Raw genomic sequence first — 24,020 nt, 5'->3', positions numbered from 1 at the left:
CAGACTGACAGAATGCCTCGCTGTTTTCTGACGTAGAAAATACCGTGACAATATACCATTTTTCATGACGTTTTCCCCGCTATATTCCAAAGTGACAATTCGTCTTGTAGTTGAATACTCAACAAATATTGATATTATAAACTAATAATCACTACAAAATATGTGCTAGTTAAAAATATTCAGTTGTAAACGACCGTTTTTGAACGAAGGTGCAACAGGATAACTCTTTAGCTTGGCTCCGTCTCTACATGTCAGTCGTTGTCGCAGCGCGCATTGATCCGGGAACCAGACCGGAAGCGACAGGTTGGACCGTCGCTTATATCATTTCAAAAGGAGAGTTATTGCCCTTTGGAACAAAAAGATCGCCCATTTGGCATGCAGGACAACCGTAACCTGCAACGTGACTGTGATCTCGACCTATCAAAATATCCACATATCGATTCGTTGAATATTCATATACCAAGCTAGAGGGGTCATCTCAAAACAGTAACGTATACATTATATGTGATAAAATCCCATTGTCAACATTAAATTAATGCAAATCTGACATGTAAAAGGGCAGTTTTAAATAAAATAATTAATTCATATGTGCTAATTATTTTGAATGTGCCTAATGGTACGAGTAATCCAGAAAAGAATTGTTGTAATTGTAGGGTGTTTTTTCAGATACTTGTATAAATAATACATCCAGGCATCGAAAGACTCTTCCGCCGTAAAATATAATAATTATAATGGTTACAAATCAGGATATATATATTTAATTCTGAAGAATTATGTTATTACTTAGTTGTACTTGTGCAATCTACTCTAAACAAATGCAATACCACTGTCGCTGGTTTTAACGTGTTACTGCTGTTTCGTACGAAAAGAATATCAGATACAAAACAACTTATTGTTGTATTATAGATGCTAAACAACATTAATATTTTGACTGTCCTCTCTGACAGATGCTTTTGTTTCATAAAAAGACAATATATTTGTCATCTCTTTTTTAAATGATAAAACTTTCATTACATATCCAAATCTTATGGGTTTTTTTTATCAAATCGATTTGTCCATGAAGATCGCAAATTTCAAGCTCGAAAGAATCTCAATGATGACAACGAGTGTCTATACGCCCCCTACCATATACGAATGGGCATGCGCAGTTAACTTTTCATGAAGTGGCAGCATGTTGATGACGTCAGGAATGTAAAACATTGCGACGAAGCCACGGACTCTGTATTTTCAATTTGAATAGTTAATAGATTCAATGCTATTAAATAGTCATATGCCAAATTGGTACAGAGGTTCTCGTTAATAGACATATACAAACAGTATTGTCATATGTGGGGTAGCAAGACTTTGAAACCACCGCAAACACATCACCGCAGAGCATTATAGTGGCCTGATATTAACAATGCTAGATCAGGGCTCCCTCATGAGGCTGTAGAGGAAGCAGAAAGGGTGAACGATCGGACAACAGCGGTGCTATTACTAGGAGAAAAGCCATTATTTCTAGACACAAATTGGATCAACGAATAGTGCTTTGTTGGTGTCCACATATGAACGTACGGTTTCCAGATAGAAAGAGTTTCGACTCCAGAACGTAGTATTCGATACATTATTCTTCGCGTGTTGGGAATCACACTATACGTTGTAGATGAAGGAACCGCCATCTTGGAGTGTGAACCACAAAGAAATGGCTCACATTGCGGACTCTACAGGTAATTTATATGTCTGATTTATTGTATAAGAGAAGTGTATTTGGAATGTCAACATTTATTATACCTTAAAGTCTGTATATGTTCAAGCTAATCCATGAAGTATGTGAGGCTGTGGCAGAATATGAGGACACCTACACCCTGTGCATGAAATGCGTAATCGGTGAAGTTGGACATAGATCTTACTTAACATGCTTACAGAATATACCACTTAATTTAGCATGCTAATAACACTATGTTTATTTATTCGTAAATATGATAATCGTATGCTATTTGTCGTTATTTGTTGACATGTGTTGCAGTGTCCCATTTAGCACACACGACCATTTTAAACCAGAAAAATCTTGATCGTGTGGTATCGCGTTCGCCACACTTGAATTATTACTTCGTGACGTTCCTACGTTCCACCGAATATATATTGGACTCACGTTGCCGTGGGAATACGATGGGACCGCTGTTTAAGTTGAATCTTATTAAAGAAATAGATGAATAAAGCGATCATGAACAGAAAAATAGAAGAATAATGCGATAATGATTGAAAATATAATGTCAGTGAGTAGAATTAACAGACCTAGTTCATAATAAGTTAACACCTTTTCAATACTTCTTCTAAAGGTGCCACAGGTTTTTGTGCCTCTCTTAAATATTTCTAGATCAAATAAATCACAAGTGTCAGAAATAGACTATCCTATATCTTACATAGGATAGTGTATTTCTGACACATTGATATTAATTGATCTAGAAATCTAGAAATATTTATTTTAAACAACAAAGCAAGGGCCTGTGGATCTACCAAGTGAATTTACCCATAGTGGTTTTTTTAAGGGTATTATCCACTAGGGCTGTTACAGTTCACTCACGTATTAGGTGAATCAAACCGTATCCATTCATGAATTGAATTTATTCTTTGCCCCTAGAAACGAATATTTATAAATATGCAATCATGTGCATTTACATACCCTGTACCTAAAAATATCCATAAGAATATATTATATGCATAGATGTCTTCAAAAGACAACACTCTCATAATATTTAATTTGACTGTATTGTGGTCACTGGTCATTGTTGCATTTGTGCAAGTACTAGTTCCTGGATAAGTGCAGTATATTAATGTATAATATATTAATAATTAACAAACCATATCAAATAATTTATGTTGTTATTGTTTCACTGAATATAACAAATAATACATCAACTGCTGATTTGTTATTGTATTCGTGAATCACTATTCGTTTTCGTTACCCTATATTCATGATAAGAATGGTATTCATCTCATAGTGTATTTGTGCAGCCCTGTTATCCACATGAAGTACTATAATCTGACTCATATTATCGTGGTATTGGTAAATCTCATAATCCACACCTTGTCGACTGTGTTTTGAAATTTGATGTTTGTCCCACTGTTTAGTAGATACCTCTTATTTTAATTTAGAACCAAGCTCTTAACTGCAAGGTTTCAAATGTATAAACAGCACGACTACATCAAATTAGTAGGTTTATCGACATTCTACACTGGTGGTAAGGTCGCTTTGAAAGTGGCGCTCTCTTGCAATGCATACCTAGACAGGGAACATGGTCCTGGACTGCTGTCTTAGAACATTCCAGGAAGGGGGCACAGGTAGTTTTGTTTGTTTGTTGTTAACACCACACACAGCAATATTCCAGCTATATGACAGCGATCTGTAAATAATCAAGTCTGGACTAGACAGTCCAGTGATTGACATCATGAGCATCAATCCACACAATTGGGATATGATGACATGCATCAACAAAGTCACTGAGCTTGACCACCAGATCCCGTTAATCGCCTTTTACATTGTTACAACAAGCATAATGGGTATTTACAGTATGGGTTGCTGAAGAACTATTCTACCCCGGATCTTCACAGGTCCTATTATTTTAGAATACAGGTGTGCAGTTGTGTGTGTGGAATAGAGATATGTGAATAATTAATATTAATAGTGTATTGATGTACAAATGGAGCTCCCACTACTTGTATTTGACATTTATTTAACCCATTTCTTTGAAAATCTTCTGGGTACAATATGTACATTTCTGGTGTCCCCCACCGTGATATTGCTTGAATATTGCTAAAACTAAAAGCGACATAAAACCATACCCACTCACTTTGAAAATGTTTAATATGTTCGTAGAAAGCTATGTCGTAATGGTTATTTCTATGACATTAGTAGCATGTTAATAGGATTGGATTGTTGATGATTGAATCATGAATGTGTTGAAGATGTGCAATGTACGTTACTCCAGTTGCCTAATATGCATCATGTAAGCTGTATCCAAGTACAATAGAGCTGATGGATCTCTGTGAATGAATTCCTTGTATGTGTTGCTGTCTCTAGACTCAGTGTTGTTGTGTTGCAGGTCTAGCAGAGCTTGCTCACCGAGAGTACCAGGCAGCAGACTATGAGCATGCTGAACAGCACTGTATGCAGTTATGGCGGCAGGAACCCGACAACACAGGCGTTCTGCTGCTTCTCAGTTCTATCCACTTCCAGTGCAGGAGGCTTGATAGGTCAGTGCTTACTCCTATGAAAGTCACAGCCTCAGTTCTTCCATTGCATGGCTCTGCCCTGTTAGAACTTGTCTTGACACATTAATTTGCAGCAGGTTAATGTTGTCCAGATTGTAGATATTTCAAATGAATACACTGCCTATGATACAGACATATTGTCTGTTAGGCACCTGATTTGTTTGTTTATAGTTATGTGATAGTGGCTTGGGAATGTCGGATGATCATGTCCACTTTCATGATAAACAAGACACTCACTATCATGTATTGCAACTCAATAAATTTGAATATTTGATATATCTGTACGGTGTTGGAAATATAAAAATGCCAGGCTGCCATCAGGACCCACAGACTTAAGAAACTGCAGGCCCTGACTAAACTCTATCCGGTGCTCATTTTAAGAACTGTTGCTTGTTGTGACAAACAAATCAACAAGTAAATTTACTACAGGCTTTTAGCGTGTTTAGGACCCATTACATATTTGAAACTGAGCCTTACTCGAGATCTACCTGTCGGCGCTTATTTCGAACACTGTTTCTGGATGTATTTATCCATACATTTACCAGTTGTTTTTTTATGCCAAATAAATTCCCTATAGAAAAGTATTGTTCCTTGTTTTATCAAGTAATCCTTTTACAGATATATGATGTATGAGTATCTGAGAACATGAGAAGTAATTCCATATGTGGTGTTTGAAATTAAGCATGAACATTTGGGGGGTCTGTGTCATAACCCTTGTGTGAATAGTTAGCAGATTTGGGGAGTCTCTGGATAGGAACACAGCCAAGACCCCCCTAATTTCGAACACTAGGCAGTGGTATTGACCCAATCATGTCAATAGATGTGTTTCAAATAACATCTAAAGACTATGGGTGATTGTCTTTGCCTTTCCTTTTTTCAATGCCTATAAGAAGAAAATTGTATTTTCTCATTGTGGTAACAGTCTGCGATTTTTGCCAGTCTTCTGGTCTCGTAAGGTCAGCTGTATACAAATCCATATGGTAATAATTCCAGAACACAATTTCGAACAAGTAAGAGTAAAATACATTGGGCACAGGTGCTAATAAGGGCCTACTTTGGCCTTTTGACAGGAGGGAGGATATTTTTTAATTAAAGTTGTTATTGTTTGTATGTTTGCATTCATTGCTAATGAAGACATTATTTCTTCCAGGTCTGCATACTTCAGTCAACTTGCCATTAAACAGAATCCTATGCTAGCAGAAGCATACTCAAATCTAGGCAATGTATATAAGGAAAGGGGACAGTTGCAAGAAGCACTAGATAATTACAGACATGCTGTGAGGTTAAAACCCGACTTTATTGATGGATATATCAACTTAGCAGCAGCCTTGGTGGCAGCAGGGGACATGGAACAGGCAGTGCAAGCTTACGTTACTGCATTACAGTATAACCCAGTAAGTACCATCACACCACCCTTGGATTACAAGGCATCACCCGTCCCACGAAGGGCTGGCTTGACTGCTTTTCTGATTTATTGGTCCTGCTATCATTTAGGTTAAAACAGCATTTCATGATTATTTTGTTTTGTTCTTCAAATGTTTTTTCTCAAAACGTCATCGTGTGCAGTGTCAGTCAAACATTTCTTTTTGGTCTTTCTGTTTGAAATCAATAATATGTGATCTGTTTTGTGGTACACATAAGTTTGTATTCAGTGTTACTGTACTCTCTTAATTTTACATAGATTTGCAAGTCTAGGTATGTCAGCCATTATGTAGCTTGAATATTACTGAGTGCAGTGTTAAACACAGACAATATGGTGAGATGCTTTTTTTATCAATGAAAATGAGTGGTCCAAAATGTTTAAGGGGTTGTGACAGGGTATATACACATTCATACCCCTGTCCATATCTTTAAAGCTAATTGACTGATTCAACTACACATATTCTTAGTATACAGGCAGTAGCAGTAACTTGTGAACTTTCTTCACTGAAAGTGGTGCTGTCATCTGTAACAGTGTACCATACCCATGGTTGCTAGCAGTGTAACAGTGAACGTTTTGCTCGAACCCAATGCAAAGGGAAACGGCCAGTGAAAATATTGGCATTATCCTTAACATTGCGTCCACCTCTCACAGATGTGTCTTGGTGTATCCACATCTGTGTGCCAGTAAGAGTCCCTAACATACATTTCTCATGACTTGCTGCACACTAGTTATATTCTTGTCCTTTGGTTAGACATGTTGAAGACTGAATAAATGCTTATCTTTCCTTTATTTTCTAGGACTTGTATTGTGTGAGAAGCGACCTTGGTAACCTGTTAAAAGCTCTAGGAAGGCTAGATGAGGCCAAGGTATGTCCACCCAGCTTGTGTGCCAGCTCCTTGTGCACCATAGCTAGGTCTTAAACCTACTTCAACCCACACTATTATATACATATGACATATCCATGTTAGAATATTATGTTGCAACCAAAGCATTCCCATAAGATTTTGCTAATAGCTATTGTGCAGTTGTTCACAGGACTGGAGAGACAGCTGTTTCTGTCCGACAAACACGACCATGTTTGGGAAATATAAATGTTTATACAGCTGCTTATGTATTTCAGTTGCCCAGGGTTGTTTCCTAACCCATAGAATGAATTTGAATGTTCTAAACATCAGTGCAGAATACGTTTTTGGTTAAAGTAAATTTTTCATATGGCTTGTGCAAATATTCAAATCTACTCTATGGAGGAATAGCAGATTTTGAAAAAGGGAGATATTATTATTTTTCTTTCAACCAGAAAACAAACATTGAATTTTGATATTTGAAATTTAAATCATTCAGTGGTCAAATGTTTTGGTTTGGTGCATGTTCGAACAGTGGCGCCCAGGTCCAGGGTTACATAGAAATCTGCTATGTAGAGGTTTTGCGCTGAGGATGACATGGCTGGAATGTGTAGTCTCTCAATGAGAAGAGATGGAGGCCCTGTCACTCTAAGCTCAATCAAGGAGCAACACTGTGGTCAACCGAAGTTGGTGTAGAAATTGAGTCATTGCAACCAAAATATTAGGTCCATTTTTGTCTTGAAGCGGACTGTCTCTCCAAATGCTTTGTTTATTCGTCTGAACCCAAGACGCTGGCAGCGCATGAAGAAATATCAATCATAGTGAATAACATCATTGGTGATATGTCTCCATTTTCTTAACAATAACACCTGGGGGATGTGATGTGATGAGGTTGACATGATGAGATTGATTGTTGGGGCAAGGCCTACACCAGAATCCTATTGATTTTGACACGAACAAAAATCCAGAATCCTCAACACTCTTTTACCGTTTTTCTGTGTTTGTTCTTGAATCATGTAACTGGGATATTTGGACAAAAGCAATACAGTAACTGCAAATCAAATTTCTGTTCACGACGTCGCCGTTTGAGATGCTAGATTAGACCTGTGCTCTTCCGAATGAACACTGCAGTTCATTTTGGTCAAAATAATTGATCTGGTGTCACAACAGATTTTAAAATGTTGACTGATATTATCTCATTGTACTGTGACATGAGATCTCACATTGTTGACTTGTATTTTGTACACCAATGATGAGATTTGCTATGATTGGGTATTCTGTTTATCTTCTCCATTTTTCGATTCATACTGGTCATTTGCAGATTTTTTTCAACTATGCCTCCGCATGGGACAGAAGGTATCATAATATCACAAATGATCTAACATTTATCTGGAGTAATTTTAACAACAAATTTAAATGTTTTTACCATATGAAATCAATTGTCTGTGTGAAGGAGTAAACAGAAATATTGAGGTATTTATGTCAGTGATTTGTTAGATCATTCTTAGTAAACTGCTTGAAGAAAAATTTAAGTGATAATTTGAATCTCTATGTTGTGCTTTTTCTGGGGTTATTGCTAGATGTAAACTGCAAAGAACTCATGATGCCTTCTATCTTGGAGAGAATAATTTGTATAAAGATGATGCTGGGAAAGCTTTGGTTCCCAGGAACTTGTATCTGTAACCATGGTAACTATATGATGTCGAGTAGTTCTGGTGTCAGTAATGAGATGCTTGAACAAGATTGTGCCATTATTGATTTTGATGTTTGTTCTGCAATTTGAATTTCAATATTAATCTCCAATCTTTTACTATTTCTGCACTAGCATTTAGGCAAGAGAGGGTGTGCTTTGATTATGGGGTGAGGTAAATGAGCATCGAATCAACGGAGCCCAATCCCACCCACTCATCGAGGCGGAAGTGTTAACCAAACCGGTATGAATACTTGTACTGTTGCCGCCATAGTTTGGCAGGTATTGTATCAACAACAATGGATGTAGTCTGTTATCTTCAAACAAAAAACTGCCAAAATTGACTTTTCTTTTCTTTACCACTTGGCTGTCTGTGCCAAATAAATCGTCCACATTAAAAGCTATAGATTTCCCAGTTCTGACTGTCTTTGGATTTCTTTTTTTTTTGCTCTTATCCCAACAATTTGAGAAAAGATCTTTTTGTAGGAACAACTCCAATTGTTCTGCGTTTGCGATTGAAGGGCGCGCGTTTTATTTTGCGCAGGCGGTCGCGCGATTGCTTCATATTCTTTAATCCATTGGCAATGGTGTTTTGAAAAACTTACTGCGTGCTTTCCAAACATTGTTCAGAGTCTTCATCCCAATATCCTTATTGCTTCATTTCAGCTTTGAAACAATTCAACTTTAGCAACCATGATTTTTATGTGGTTTCCAGAAGGATTTCAGAAGATGAAGTTTGGACCAGGCGGGTTGAAGGTTGCCGTGCCATTGATACATGTTCTAGCCAAGCCTTCAGCCCGCTTTGTGTCATGCGCTTGCGGTTCGCACTAGGGCAGTCGCATTCAGCGAGAGAGGCAGAGCTTGCGTACACTTCGTTTTTTGCCCATTACTAAAAGCCTTCTTCCTTTTGTCCCTCCCTCTTTGTTCACGCCCCCTACAGGCCTGCTATTTGAAAGCTATAGAGACGTGTCCAAACTTTGCTGTGGCTTGGAGCAATCTGGGATGTGTGTTCAACGCTCAGGGCGAAATCTGGCTTGCCATTCATCATTTTGAGAAGGTAATTATTAAAATGTATTTTTGTCAAATGTTGTTATTGCAGTTATCAATGGTTACGGTAATGATGTATTGTTTCTAGCATATAAGAATCTCATGACTCCTGTATGTAGTTATGTCATTTGGACATTCAGACCAACATTACTAGAGATAAATGTCAGGTCATGAACTGAATCAGAGATTGAACACATTGATCTAATGCTGTGGTACATGTTGTCCTTTCTTTTTGGCCTTGTAATTAGACCACACTCTTATCACATTCTGTCACTTTCAGGCTGTTGCATTGGACCCTAATTTCCTAGACGCTTATATTAATCTGGGAAATGTATTGAAAGAAGCAAGAATATTTGACAGGTAATTACAGACTTATTTCCTGGAATAACCTTATTTTTTAAATGTGTTCTTGAGTGGAAAGAATTTTGTGTCTTTGTAAATCTGTTTTGTGCTTGCAGCCGAGTAAAATCACCCAATGTTTTACCTTGTAAATAAGTTATTGGCCATAGTTTCGCAACCTTTAATAGGTTTGTGGATACCATTTGTATATATGCTTGACTCGTCCAATAACCTTGCATTGTAAAAAGAAAATGTTTGTATTGTGAAGAAGATTTGAAGTTAGGAGTAAGAATGGTGTATTGTGTTGATTTCAGAGCTGTTGCTGCTTATCTCCGAGCTTTGAATCTCAGTCCGAACCATGCAGTTGTACATGGCAACCTGGCTTGTGTTTACTATGAACAAGGGTATGTACAATTATATATACTGATACAGCCAGTAACAGACTGAACAGAAACGTAACAGCTCAAAACTGGTCTCAGCCCAGATTATATTGCTCATACAGCAAGTAGTTGATAGAGAAGTACCAAATGAGAGCTATAAATTGTGGATAATGAACATGCTCCTGTTCCTGATATGCAGTGCCTCTTTCCGCTGTTGACCTGCTTAGCCTATGTTGATGTTATTCACTGTGTTTCAGACTCATTGATCTGGCAATTGACACTTACAAGAGGGCAATAGAGCTGCAGCCCAACTTTCCTGATGCTTACTGTAATCTTGCGAATGCTCTCAAGGAAAAGGGTCAGGTAAGCATTGTGTGAATAGGTGGACCTTTCCCTGATGACATCTATTTGCACAGTTTGGAATTAGGCATGAATTTCAAGGGGTCCTTGTCTTGAAACAAATGTGACCAAAAAGTTTTGGGGAGCCCCGAGCTAGGCGCTAACTTTCAGTCGCTTGCAATCACACCAACAACTGGCTAAGATTGCTTTGTGCTCAAACCAAAATGGCGATCAAGTTCGACATCGGAACAAGAAATTCTTGACTTAATCAACTGGGAAATGGGCAGAGCAAGCTAACATCCCAGCATCCTCAGTCTGCTCTACATCTTCAAAGTTGTCATCAATTCATCGGTGCCACTTTGGAAGAGTGTGCAAGCACTTTAAGCTGTTTCAGATTCTGGTATAAGTGGTTAATTTGTTTACTATAAGCGATTCGTGGCTTGCAATGCGACCCTTATCTAACTTAATGCATTTATTAGTTGTTTTGTTACAGGGTGACATAAAAACAACTCAGTCTCATGTGGCATAAAACACAACGCCAAAATGTATACTGGAAAAGTTAAAAACAAAGAGCTGAGTCTTTCTTTAAGTGTCATTGCTCCTTGTATCAGTTGCGTGCAGTAATGAACTACTTCACTATTTCTGCAGGTGAAGGAAGCTGAGGAATGCTATAACACGGCACTGCAACTATGCCCCACACATGCAGACTCACTCAACAACCTCGCCAACATCAAGAGGGAGCAGGGCAACACAGAAGAGGCTGTCAAGCTCTACCTGAAGGCATTGGAGGTAACATCTTCATCACAGTTAAAACATATATGGTATTAACAGGAACTGAAATCATGAAAATAATGTGTAAGAAGATATGACCATGCTCAGGTTCACCTGCTTGTAGAACCAGTGTGTGCTGAACATATTTAGAGACTACGGGTGCCCAGACTTGTCCTGATGCATCTTGTCCAGTAGAATTTACTCCTTTTACTTTGCTGTCATAATCTAAGCTTATTATGCCGTAAGAAGCATTCCAATAATTAGGCAAGTGGCTAGAGTTGCAGCCTATGGAAATTGTCAGGCAGTCTGACCATGTTGATGTTTCTTGGTGACTGTCCGTGGTCTAGATGGTAGTGTGCCTGGCCGGAGAGTGGAAGGTCTGTGGTTTGATTCCCAGTCGCTTCATACCAAAAGAGGTTTAAAGATGGTACTTGCTGTTATTCTGCTGATGCTCTGCATTAAGGGAGTCTGTATGGCAGTGTCTGAGTGATGTAAGACTGCAGCGTTGTATCTCAGTTTAGTTCGTACAAGCACAGAGACATGCACAGGCACACTACCCATATTGCTATAGAAGTGGTATTCAATTTCAAAGTGTTCTGTTTTGTTACAGGTGTATCCAGAATTTGCAGTAGCCCATTCAAATCTGGCCAGTGTTTTACAGCAACAAGGAAAACTCCATGAAGCACTCATGCATTATAAAGAAGCAATTAGGTAAGGAAACCTGACAATGGTCATGGTGTCTGGTAACAAAGACAGTAGACTGTATGGCCCTTATAAACTGAAATTAAAGTGTTTCTGAAACTACCCCATAAGATTATTCTCTCTACATAACAGTTTTTATGTGGATATTCTGACAGTCCAGGTGGGATTTGGATGAACTTCATTGTTTGTCATGTGTATACTATTCAATGTTGCCAGTTACTGCTCAATAAGATGAACGCAATAATTCCAATTGTACATCTTGTGAGTTTATGAGATGTCTTTTTTAAAAAGAGAGAAGTTATGTTATGGGGGAAAAAAACAGTTAGGGATCATGGATATTTGGGGGGAGATTGCACATGAAATTGTTTCCGCAGTCGTCACTACAAAAAATGTACCCTCCTGAGATGTATAATTTTTTCTTGAGTATAAGTATGAGACATGTACAATGTTTGAATCAATCTTTGACAGTGTCTGTATGAAGCATGACCCCTCTGTGCAGGATATCTCCAACATTTGCGGATGCATACTCCAACATGGGCAACACGTTGAAGGAGATGCAGGACATTCAGGGTGCACTGCAGTGCTACACACGGGCCATACAAATCAACCCTGCCTTCGCTGACGCTCACAGCAACCTGGCCTCCATCCATAAAGACTCAGGGAACATCCCCGAAGCCATAGCGTCCTACAGAACAGCCCTTAAGCTGAAACCTGACTTCCCTGATGCCTATTGTAATCTTGCTCATTGTCTGCAGGTATGATGGGGCTTATTTTGTAGTTTAGAAATTTGATCTGTGTGGGTTCTTGGGAAGACTTTACCCAGGCTGGTAAAAGACTTCTTTTAGCTGGCTCATGTGTTGAAGCATGGCAGTGTTTGAAATTACGAGAGTCCTGGGGCCCTCCTTGAGGCCTTCTCCTGTGGTAATTGTATCAAGGTACCCTAAAATATGTAAGAAAAGAATCTGTTGACTTAATGCTTAATTTCAAACCCTGCTTGGGGTGTGGATTCTTTGTCAGAAAAGTACTCCATACCCCATGCTTGCCATATGAATCGTCTGAAAGGGAGATCTTGTGGTTACAAGGAGGGACCTGGCTAAGTGTGGAATGTTGCGAATGTTTTAGCCACTGTTTCTATCTTCCATTGTGATATAATTATGAGTACAGCAGTAATATTGCTAAGGGCAGCATCCTACCACATTTGCCCATACCGTGTTGAAGTGATTGATAGCCCCCCTTACAAGCCACTGGCGTGACTTGGATGCTTTTGTCATTGTTCAACAACTTCCCCATGATAGATGTTAAGCAGATTACCACGAATGATGTGCACTAAGACCTCATAAATCTGCACACTCTATATGGACACCATTCTTTGGAAAATTTTCCTTGAACATCGAGAAAGGGGACAATTCTATGTAGCTATGATTCGTTAGTCGAGTAAAGGATTTATTACTCTTTAAACAGTACTGTCTAGATTTACAGGTGTCTGTATAGAATGTTTCACCAGATTCTGCTTTGAAATAAATTATGTTTTAAGTTGAAAAAAAGTAGGAATCATCAGACCATTTGTGCTTGTGAGATGCTTACAGCATTATGCCTGTTCCAGATTGTATGTGACTGGACAGACTACAACAGTCGAATGAAGCGTCTAGTTCAGATAGTACAAGATCAGCTTGAGAAGAACCGTCTTCCATCAGTCCATCCACATCACAGTATGCTCTACCCCCTATCTCACTCCATGAGGAAGGCCATTGCAGCCAGACATGCCAGTCTCTGCTTGGAGAAGGTAACTAGCCATTGCAAAACATCGGTCTTGCTGATGCACTATTTCCAACCGGTTCTATATTTGATGTCAACTACCATAGAGCAACAGCTTTTCGTTTTTTGTTTTTATTCTGTTTTAAAGTTTGTCTTAATGTCACTTGGGTTTTTAGAGATAGCTTGATGTAAAGTATGACGCTATATTATCGGTGTATTGGTAAATCTTGTAATCCACACCCTCCATTAACTGTTTACTTATGCAAATCTTAAGTTTCTGGATTGTTTTTGAAGTGGAATTTGTCCCCACCGCCATTTGAAAATTGATTAGAAAAAAACCCATTTGTTTGGACGACCCTTGACCCAACATTGGTCGTATGCATAATGATTATTGATAATCCAAAACAGAAGTGATGTAAAGCACCTATTCCACACGTATCCTACCACAAAATAGACATACTGTGATAATACAGAGTTGCCTGCCCTTGAGTCGCTAATGACGAGTACTTTGCTTACCGAACTCAGTAAAGAAAATCACCATAGATCAATCCTAATTGATGCCATAAAAACCTCCCTGAGAGATTCTCAATGAACCTATTTGACCAAGAATAAAGGCAGGGTATTATATATGTTGTCATTTTGTTAATGGCTTTCATGCATGGAGAAAGTATTCTTGCATTCATAAACATACTGGCCAGGCTTATATTTAGCATTCTGATATGAGGACCTCTTAAATTGATGCTGATGTTTGACTTGGTATATTTCCGTCTGCACAGATTAACGTGTTACACAAACCACCATATCAACATCCCAAGGACAAACTGTCCAGTGGTGGTCGGCTGAAGATAGGCTACATTAGCTCAGACTTCGGCAACCATCCAACATCTCATCTGATGCAAAGTATTCCCGGTATGCATGATCTACAGAATGTCGAGGTGAGTCTATGGATAATTTGGGAGATGTGTGTGTAGATGAGGTGGCAGATGTGTGTGGGTGTTTCTAGGCTTTTGTATTGTGTAAACTCATGTCTGTTTACAAACATTGATTCTACCATGAACAGGTGGAATTAATCAATAGTGCTATTCTCTATCAACAGTAACCTGATAGTGTTCAAACTATCGTATCTACCCATGTATATCTGATGTAGAATAGGTCTTCAGCAACCTGCTGACTTGGTTGATGCATGTCGATGTTCATGATGTCAATCACTGGATTGTCTGTTTCAAACTTTATGGGCTTGACAACAAACTGTGATTTTTATGGAGGTGATTAGCTGTCAGGATTGAGGTGATATATTTGCAGTAGGCTGATTTAAGAAGGTGATTAAAGCGCCTTGAGGATCCCGGGTTAGGCCCTAACTTATGTCTGTCATATGATGCCACTAATTGGATAGGGTGATTGGGCTCAGTGACTTGGTTGTACATCTGTATATCCTGACAGTGGGACTCTCATAATATCTCCCTTTGGTTTGTTTGGTCCAGGCTTGATTATTTACAGGCCGACATGTAGCTGGAATATTGCAGTGTGGAATTAAACAAAGTTTGCCTGATGAAGGTGCAAGAAGTAGCTCTGAAATGTCTTTCATTATTCATTAAAGTTTCATGTCTTCAAATAACAAAGTGATCAACTGGTATGAATTGTATTTCAGGTTTTCTGTTACTCACTAAGCCCTGATGATGGAACCACATTTAGATCGAAGATAGAGAGAGAAGCAGAACACTTCATAGATCTGTCTCAGGTACGACGAGTTGCCACCTCCAAAACATTGACATTAATAATCAGTATCAAGAAATTCAGGCCAAGTGTACAAAATTAATACTGAAATATGTCAAGCAGTATTTACTTCCAAGAAGTATTTGCAGGCAGATAGTTTTTCCTCGGTGTTTTAAGACTTTGTGGATTTGATTTGACTGAATAGCTAAGTATTCTTGTGTTCAGATTCCCTGCAATGGCAAGGCAGCTGATCGAATCCATGCAGATGGAATACATGTACTCATCAACATGAACGGCTACACAAAAGGTGCTCGCAATGAACTCTTTGCCCTCAGACCAGCACCTGTTCAGGTATGTGGATTGAAAACATACAGGAAATGTATATGACCTTATGCTTTGGTCTGTTCACTGATGGTGACTCCTTCGAGGAGTCTCATAGGCATTTAGTTTAGTTTTTTTAACTGAAGAAAAAATATAATATATTTTTAAACTTATCATATCTCACATTATGTTATTCTTCTTTCAATCCTTCATGGAAATATGCTTGTACAAAGTTTCCAACTTCTAAAAGACAGTGCATGACCCTTTTTTTTTGGGTGGTGACCGTGGTGATGCTGTCATGTGTTCGAGTGATTTGTTTTTTTTAGAAACTGGAAACTGTTTCCATATCGAATCAAAAGAAGAAATGCATAGTGTGAGATAGGATAAGTATATCAATATAATATTATTGTAAAATTTCTTATTTTAATGTGGATCAACCTAATTTAAGATGCTTAGTTATGTAGCATTTTTGTTCTTTCCAAAACTTAACCCAACATTTTCTCTTACCAGGTGATGTGGCTCGGTTACCCTGGGACAAGTGGTGCTTCATTTATGGACTATGTAATTACTGATAGGCTCACCTCCCCAGTCACTGTTAGCAAACAGTACTCTGAGAAACTGGCGTATACTAGAGACACATTTTTCATTGGTGACCACATGAATATGTTCCCCCATATGTTGGAGAAGTATGTCATCAAATATACAGACGAGAATGGCAAGAAGTTCGAGTACATCTTAAACAGCACTGACCTCAGTGAGGCCAAGGAAATTGCCACAAGTTTTAAGGTAAGAGACTTACTAGTACCCTGGAGATTGGGTGATTGTTATGGTGCTTGAAGTGGATAGGACCTGATCAGGCACCTTTGATAATTTCTGTTGTGATATTCTGTCATTAAAGCTTGGTGGTTCTGTGTATATTTCTACTGAGAAATTCTTGAGTAGACATTAAAGAAAGCTCTCACTGTATTGGTAAGCACAAGGTGGAGCAAGTACGTCCTTTTAGTCACACATCTGGTTTGAGTCCTGAGAGACTTCCTCCGTGTCTTGGTGAACAGAGCGTGTGTCTGGGGTGTGGAAGATTGTCCACAGCTGTGTTCTACAAAAAGACATTAAAGAAAGTTATCCTGCCTGGCGCTTGGCACAAAGGGGATGTAACTGGCCGGCACTGATTGGTATCACTGTATACCTCAGTGGGCAAATACTATTAAACCAGCATTTAGTCAAGACTAGTACAAGTTGCCACACACAACTATGTAAGCGCAATAAATTTTGAAGACAACGTTCTTTCACAACACCTCAACTCCAGTCCTGAACCTGCTTGCACAAAGTGATGTTAGTGGTAAACTATGTTTAAACATGTTAAATGTTCAGCTCAATCGTCTTAGCACTAAGGTTGTTCTGAATGGTTGTTGTTACCGATCCCTGGGTGTGTTTTCAGGAGGTAGTGCAGCAGGTGTTGCCAGGAGAGACGGTGACAGCCCCTGATGGAAGCCTGATGTCGATGACGACCACGATCCTGGAAGTACCCAAGACCGTAGTGACGGCCCTCAACACCATGATGCAGTCAAGTCAACCTCAGACAGCAGTGAAAGGGGATGTTGTCGTCATGAATGGACTCACAACAAGTCAGGTAATTAGAGAGGACAATACAAAAGGAAACCTTGGTAATTAGCAGGGTTGTAGCAATTGGCTGCACTGACATGAGTACTTGTTTGGATGCTCCTATCAGATATTAGTCAATTTTGAGACTCAAGACCTGTTTTGTTAAATATCATTTTGAAGGGAGGATAGTTAATCAGTGTATCTTGTATATAAGGCTATTGTAGGTCTGCAGACTATGGATTTCACATTCACACTATGAAATATGAACCAATGTCTGTCAACTTAAAGGTGTTAATAACTTTCCTTCAACCTAACATTGACCTCTGTGCTAGAACTGAAATTCTTAAATATCAGTGCACCTCAAGTTAAGTTTGCTGCACAGGTAATGCTTGTCACAGTTTGTAGGCAGTTATCTCTGCATTAATATTTAAGCAAGTTTGCTCACAGATGCTGTCGTCTGTAATATGGGTCAGTATAGGAAAGACACAGCGCAGTGTTACCAGTTCGCATTCATTAGGATATAAAGTGGGAAGGCTACATGGATTGAAATGTGATTTCTTACAGACCAGCAACAAGGCTGCTACAGGGGAAGAGGTGCCGAGTGGCATCATACTGACAACAAGACAGCAGTATGGCCTGCCTGAAGAGGCCATTGTGTATTGTAATTTCAACCAGCTGTACAAGATCGACCCTTCTACACTGGAGATGTGGGTTGACATCCTCAAGAATGTTCCCAACAGTGTGTTGTGGCTTTTGAGATTCCCTGCTGTGGGAGAGGCCAACATCATTCTCTCAGCCACCAACATGGGACTACCGTCCGGGCGCATCATCTTTTCCAATGTTGCACCTAAGGTAAGTTTCTGACCTGGCAGATAGACATGAAGCTAGCAAATACCAGAATCATTGGTAGGAAATATTCAACCATTCCAGTCCATACCAATATGATTATCATATTTCTTCAAAATACCTTTGTGAAAATTACCTTAAGCATGTTAAAGGCAAACTTTTTTTTTAGCAGACTCTCCAAAATTGAAATGTGAAAATTGAGAATGAGAACTGAAAATCAGTGTAACACGCCACCCCCACCCCCGAAAACAAGTGGCCTACAGTTGAGCTTGTTGGTGTTATGAGGGTATGGAGCTGGATACGTTTATTGTTGGCTATATGAATAGGGCTGATATAGCATTGATATTATTCTCCATATGTGTGGTCCAGACTCAATGTACAGGCCACAGTCATGTGTTTGATCAGTGTGACTTGAAACATTAAACAAACTTGTTCCAGGAGGAGCATGTGCGTCGTGGCCAGCTCGCCGATGTTTGCGTGGACACACCGCTGTGTAATGGACACACGACAGGAATGGATGTTCTTTGGGCGGGCACACCCATGGTGACCTTCCCAGGTATGACAGGTGATAACTTCAAAAACAATTTTTCAGTCTCCACTAACTGAAGGGATTTAAGGGGAATAATGAGAGGTCCAGGAAACACTCCTTATGGAGATTCCAAGGCCGAAGACATTGCTACCATGTTTTTATCACAAGGTGCTTTGTGGATTGACCATCGAGAAGACAATGATTTCCTTTGTGATCTGAAGTCTTGTCAATGGTGGCTTTTGATTTTTGGGCTTCAATTATGTTTTTTATGCATCTGTGATAGTCTCCTCTATGAGCAGGGATTTACAGAATGCAAAATCGTGTGCCCTATACTCATGAAACTTGAAAACCATGACAAATAATATGCACTCTGACTCCCATGGCATGCAATACAGATGGATGTTTCAATTATTGTACACTTTCAGTTGTAGCATGCATATGATTGGGGGATAGAATGTTTGGACAGTTCATATGTTATTCTTGACTCGATCACAAGGTTTAGAAGTCTCCATAGATAATTAAAATAGGACAAATGCAATATTTATACCTAGGACCTTACAAACAATATTACTGAGAGCTGAGAGGAATACACTGACCCAGGTAAATACCTACCATAAGAATTCCTGAAGAAGACAGTTCCCTAGTATCTCATTCAGATACAAGTGGGTAGTTGTGATTAGCCAGTCACCATTAGAGTTATAGGACCATGGCCATCACCACCACATATTCTATTTGGTTATTTATCATGTGATCATCTGGTGATGTCATTCAGCTAACATGATTGTTGTGTGTTCAGGTGAAACGCTGGCTTCTCGTGTTGCCTCCTCTCAACTCCACACTCTTGGATGTCCTGAACTTGTGGCCAAGACGAGGGATGATTATATCCAAATTGCCACTCGACTCGGTACAGATGCAGAATAGTAAGTATTCAAGATTGATCACCTGTCATTCTGTGGAATTGTAATATCTCAGTTTCTAGAATTTGGAGCCAAAAGTATATGTTAGCTTAATAACTTATTGACATCATGTTGTAAGTATTGCATGTCTTGACATATTCATCAGTCACCTAACTGTCTACACAGATATGTCACTTATCAGTACAGATCAGAATAGGTTTATGCTGTTTTGGTGTCCAAAACAGAAAGTAAGAGCACTTGTCACATTCAAGGTCTTGGTTCAATTCTCCACATGGGTACTATGTGTGAATCCCATTCTGGTGATAGCTAGAAGCTGTGGTAAAACAGAACTTGCATTAAGGGATGATTATCAACATATGCACCATAATGTTAGCAAAGAATCCAAGATAAGAAAATCTTTGTGAAGACCATCTTCACCCCAATTTTTAGACATTTAAAGTTCTCTTTTGTTTGTTTACAGTTTAAATGCAATGAAAGCCAAGGTATGGACAGCCCGGCAGTCCAGTCCCCTGTTTAATGCAAAGACCTACTCTAGAAACTTGGAGAAACTGTACGAACGAATGTGGACCCGATACGAGAACAACCTACCCCCAGACCACATTGTGTCCCCCTGGAATTGAGGGATTATACCACACAGGAACATTGTAGAGACTGATGAACAATACAGCAGTTTCATCCTGCTAAATAGCTTGAGGTCAGAAAAGATTTGAAGACCTGTATATCATTTACTGGAAGAAGTGGAGCTGTTGTGCAGGCATGTGTCTGATTGAAGATCCCAAGGACTGTTCACTCGAGTGTATGTAACTCAAGAACACTGATATAAGTGGAAGTGTAAACTTTGTCTATATGATTGTATATACTGGTAATTTCTTTCCTGATGGAAATGTATTTTCATACTGGGTAATATCCTTGGAACATTTTTGTCTTGAGGGAAAAGATTTTCTTTCTTAAATAATTATTGGTGTTTTTTTCTGATATAAATGAAGGAATGATGAATATGGAAATCACTATATTATAGCTCTGCACCTTCGCAAGTTTATCCTGACATGATATCACCATTCTGCTTTTCTCATCGTCCATCATATTGTTATCACCCCATTTATATTTTCTCATTTTATCTTTGCACAGATTATTGTTATCACCGTACTGTAAAAGATCCCCTCCCCACCTGATGTACATAGTGCACTCCTGCTTGTAGGGTTTGTAAATGAGATGGAGCTTAGGTTATAGTATTTATTTTTACTACTGTTGAGTTAAAGCAGCTCTGTAATTTTATCTCTTCCCTCCCCCACAACCTGTGCTGTACAGGCGGTATTATTCATCACTTCAGTTTTTGCTTTGCGGTGAATTAAAAATTTGAAAATATGTCTTGTGTTTGTTATCGGAAAGTTGTGAATGTTTTCTGTAAGTAATATTGCAGATTTGATACTGCAAGATGTAAACAATCTACCCTGAACCAGACAGTACGGTTGGCTGCATAGACATTGGACCTGCAAAGATCCGGGGTAGAATAGATCTTCAGCAACCCATGCTTGTCTTGAAAGGCGACTACACTTGTCGTAATAGGCGACTGACGGGATTGGGTGGTCAGACTCACTGACTTGGTTGATGAATGTCATCGTATCCCAATTGCTTGGATCGATGCTCATGGTATCAATCACTGGATTGTCTGGTCCAGACTCATTTATTTACAGACCGCCGTCTTACGACAAGTATGGCCAACTATTACGACAAGCATGGATTGCTGAAGACCTATTCTAACCCGAATTTTCATGGCTGGAGAAAGTATACCTTCAGAGCTGATGTTGAACTTGTTGACTTATCTTGAAAACCTTTTCAAAGCCGTATCCTAAAGAAGGTATATACCAAGTTTAATAATAAATGCAAAAATAGATTTTAAGGAAATGGGATAAACTTTTTTGTGATTTGTTTGTTGGTCCTCACCTTCACCTTTGAGCTTTTCAAAACCTGTGCCAAATGAAATCCCAGGGCCATTTGGAAGAATTATCACTGATGTCAATGATATTTGTGTAGTTGGAAACAGGAAACGTCACCAGCAGTGGTATCAACAACATCTTACAGTCCCATTTCACAGTGCTGCTAAATGTGCGACATCCACAAACCTAATTATTAATGAAGTTATTTTTTGTGTAAATATTGTTACTCAAACCCAGTGGATAATAAGGGACATCTGGGACAAACGACAAACAAATACATGTCCTAAACACATTTATGCAAGGCATGGTATCTAAATGTAGGTCAACAATACCAAACATTCATATGATGCATCTAAATCTGTAGGTCGGCTGTATTAAACGTTTGCATCATCAGTCTGAATCTGTAGGTCGGCTATACCAAACACGTGATGCATCTCAATCTGTTGATAGCTATACAAAAAATGTATAAGATCTCCATTTGTAGGTAAGCAAACTCATGAAGGATCTGTCTGTTGGTCCACTTTACAAAATACTCGTGAAGGATCTAAATTTGTTTGATGGCATGGAGTGAATAACATACCCATGATATTTGACAATGAAATAAATTGGTTGGTTCATGGAGACAAACTTTGGTTAGCTAATCCAATGCAACAGAATCATTTGCATTTATATTAGTTAGTTGTTTAATGCCACACTCCGCAATATTCCAGCCGTATAACGGTGGTCTGTAAATAATCGTATCTGGACCAGACAATCCAATGCGTGACATGATCATCGATCTATACGATTGGGATACGAGGACGTGCATCAACCAAGTCAGCAGGTTGCTGAAGACCTATCCTACACCAGATATTCATGGGTACACGCGATAATTTGAACACTATCAGGTTACTGTTGATAGAGAATAGAGCCTGATCACTCTATCCCGTTAGTCTCCCTTTACGGCAAGCATTGGTTGCTGAAGACATATTCTAACCCGGATCGTCACAGGTTTTATATTAGTTTGAACCAGGCATGTCAAATACGATTGTCTTTTGGGAGTTTGTCTTGTGAATCTGATCACAGCAATGACGTATTCCTATTGTTAGGGAGCTACCCAACTGAAAAGCACTTCAGTCCATTCATCAAGTTGGAAGTTGATAAGCTGATATGTACATCATGTTGCAGTGGTTTGATCTTTCTGTATGTGGTTACTGTGCGCTCTTTTCCCCTTGCACCAAGTGACAACACATAGACATATATGCTGCAGTTAAACAGATACCCAACCAAGACACTATATACCGAGTGAACTAGTCCTTGAATTATACACCTTGTTGCCATGAGCCAGGAAGGGTACAAGTACCATGTTGTCTTTTGTTATGACACGGCCGGGGATCCAACCACCAACATTCCCCTCTCCCAGCAAATGGTCTACCAACCAGACCAGGGAAGCAGCCTTCAAAACCTAGGTCTTTAACTAAGAACTAATACAATACAATACAATTCCCATGTCAAGGATAAATGTCTGCCCGAGATGTAATAAATGTCTCCCCGTCTTCCTCAGATATAATAGACATCTCCCTGTCTGCTTCAGATATAATAAACATCTCCCTGTCTGCCTGAGATATAATAAACATCTCCCTGTCTGCCTGAGATATAATAAACATCTCCCTGTCTGCCTGAGATGTAATAAATGTCTCCCTGTCTGCCTGAGATGTAATAAATGTCTCCCCGTCTGCCTCAGATATAATAAACATCTCCCTGTCTGCCCGAGATGTAACAAATGTCTTCCTGTCTGCCCGAGATGTAATAAACGTCTCCCTGTCTGCCTCAGATATAATAAACATCTCCCTGTCTGCCTGAGATGTAATAAATGTCTCCCTGTCTGCCTGAGATGTAATAAATGTCTCCCTGTCTGCCTGAGATGTAATAAATGTCCTGTCTGCCTGAGATGTAATAAATGTCTCCCTGTCTGCCCGAGATGTAATAAACATCTCCCTGTCTGCCTCAGATGTAATAAACATCTCCCTGTCTGCCTCAGATATAATAAACATCTGCCTGTCTGCCTGAGATGTAATTAATGTCTCCCCGTCATCCTCAGATATAATAAACATCTCCCTGTCTGCCTGAGATGTAATAAACATCCCCCTGTCTGCCTGAGATGTAATAAATGTCTCCCTCACATATAATTAACATCTCCCTGTCTGCCCTGCATGAGATAATAAATGAGAAATCAAGTCCTTAATTATGGCAATTATTTATTTACTGCAGTGTCATAAACTTTTGGACAAAAAATATGACAAAATGTATACCAACTCGTAGCGACACTTACGACGCCAAATAAATAACTCCATCCTTTGCCATGGCTACAGCAGCTATTTTCCAGGTCCAGTTGGACTACAAAAGCTATCAAGTGAGTATCACAGACACACAAATATATGGATGACACGTGGCACAGATGTCAAATAATGTGCTATCAATCAACACTAAAATGGTGATCTTACGAGTGATGTTGTCTCTAGACAACTTGAACAATTTGTTTCCAGTTTAAAGCAGGTTTTGAGTAAAATCGAATGGGAACATAGAACAAAACAAAGATATGTTCATTGTAGCTGTATGTTCAAGTTTACACACTTA

The 24,020-nt window shown here is 39.1% G+C and overlaps 1 protein-coding gene across 2 annotated transcripts; it reads left to right on the top strand.

Annotated features, from left to right (window-relative positions):
* The first annotated feature begins 1,409 nt into the window (after positions 1-1,409).
* LOC139450678 (UDP-N-acetylglucosamine--peptide N-acetylglucosaminyltransferase 110 kDa subunit-like) lies at positions 1,410-20,822 on the top strand. 2 transcript variants are annotated; one of them, XM_071232477.1, is made up of 21 exons: positions 1,410-1,706; positions 4,083-4,233; positions 5,402-5,645; positions 6,472-6,540; positions 9,147-9,263; positions 9,534-9,613; positions 9,907-9,996; positions 10,230-10,335; positions 10,960-11,100; positions 11,693-11,793; positions 12,284-12,539; positions 13,388-13,567; positions 14,316-14,474; positions 15,188-15,277; positions 15,478-15,603; positions 16,084-16,359; positions 17,012-17,203; positions 17,740-18,027; positions 18,460-18,577; positions 19,347-19,470; positions 19,928-20,822. In XM_071232477.1, exons 1-21 carry the CDS (start codon positions 1,643-1,645, stop codon positions 20,085-20,087), a joined length of 3,132 nt encoding a protein of 1,043 aa, XP_071088578.1. In that variant the 5' UTR covers positions 1,410-1,642; the 3' UTR covers positions 20,088-20,822. The 2 variants fall into 2 exon arrangements, with proteins under 2 accessions (XP_071088578.1, XP_071088577.1); XM_071232476.1 differs by having other exon boundaries at positions 18,460-18,586.
* The last annotated feature ends 3,198 nt before the right edge of the window (positions 20,823-24,020 follow it).

This window comes from Haliotis cracherodii, unplaced genomic scaffold (genome assembly GCF_022045235.1).
Source record: "Haliotis cracherodii isolate W230 unplaced genomic scaffold, xgHalCrac1.p SCAF_8, whole genome shotgun sequence".
Lineage (NCBI taxonomy): Eukaryota > Metazoa > Mollusca > Gastropoda > Lepetellida > Haliotidae > Haliotis > Haliotis cracherodii.
Note: the sequence above shows the minus strand (reverse complement) of the source record. Positions and strands in the feature narration are given on the sequence as shown.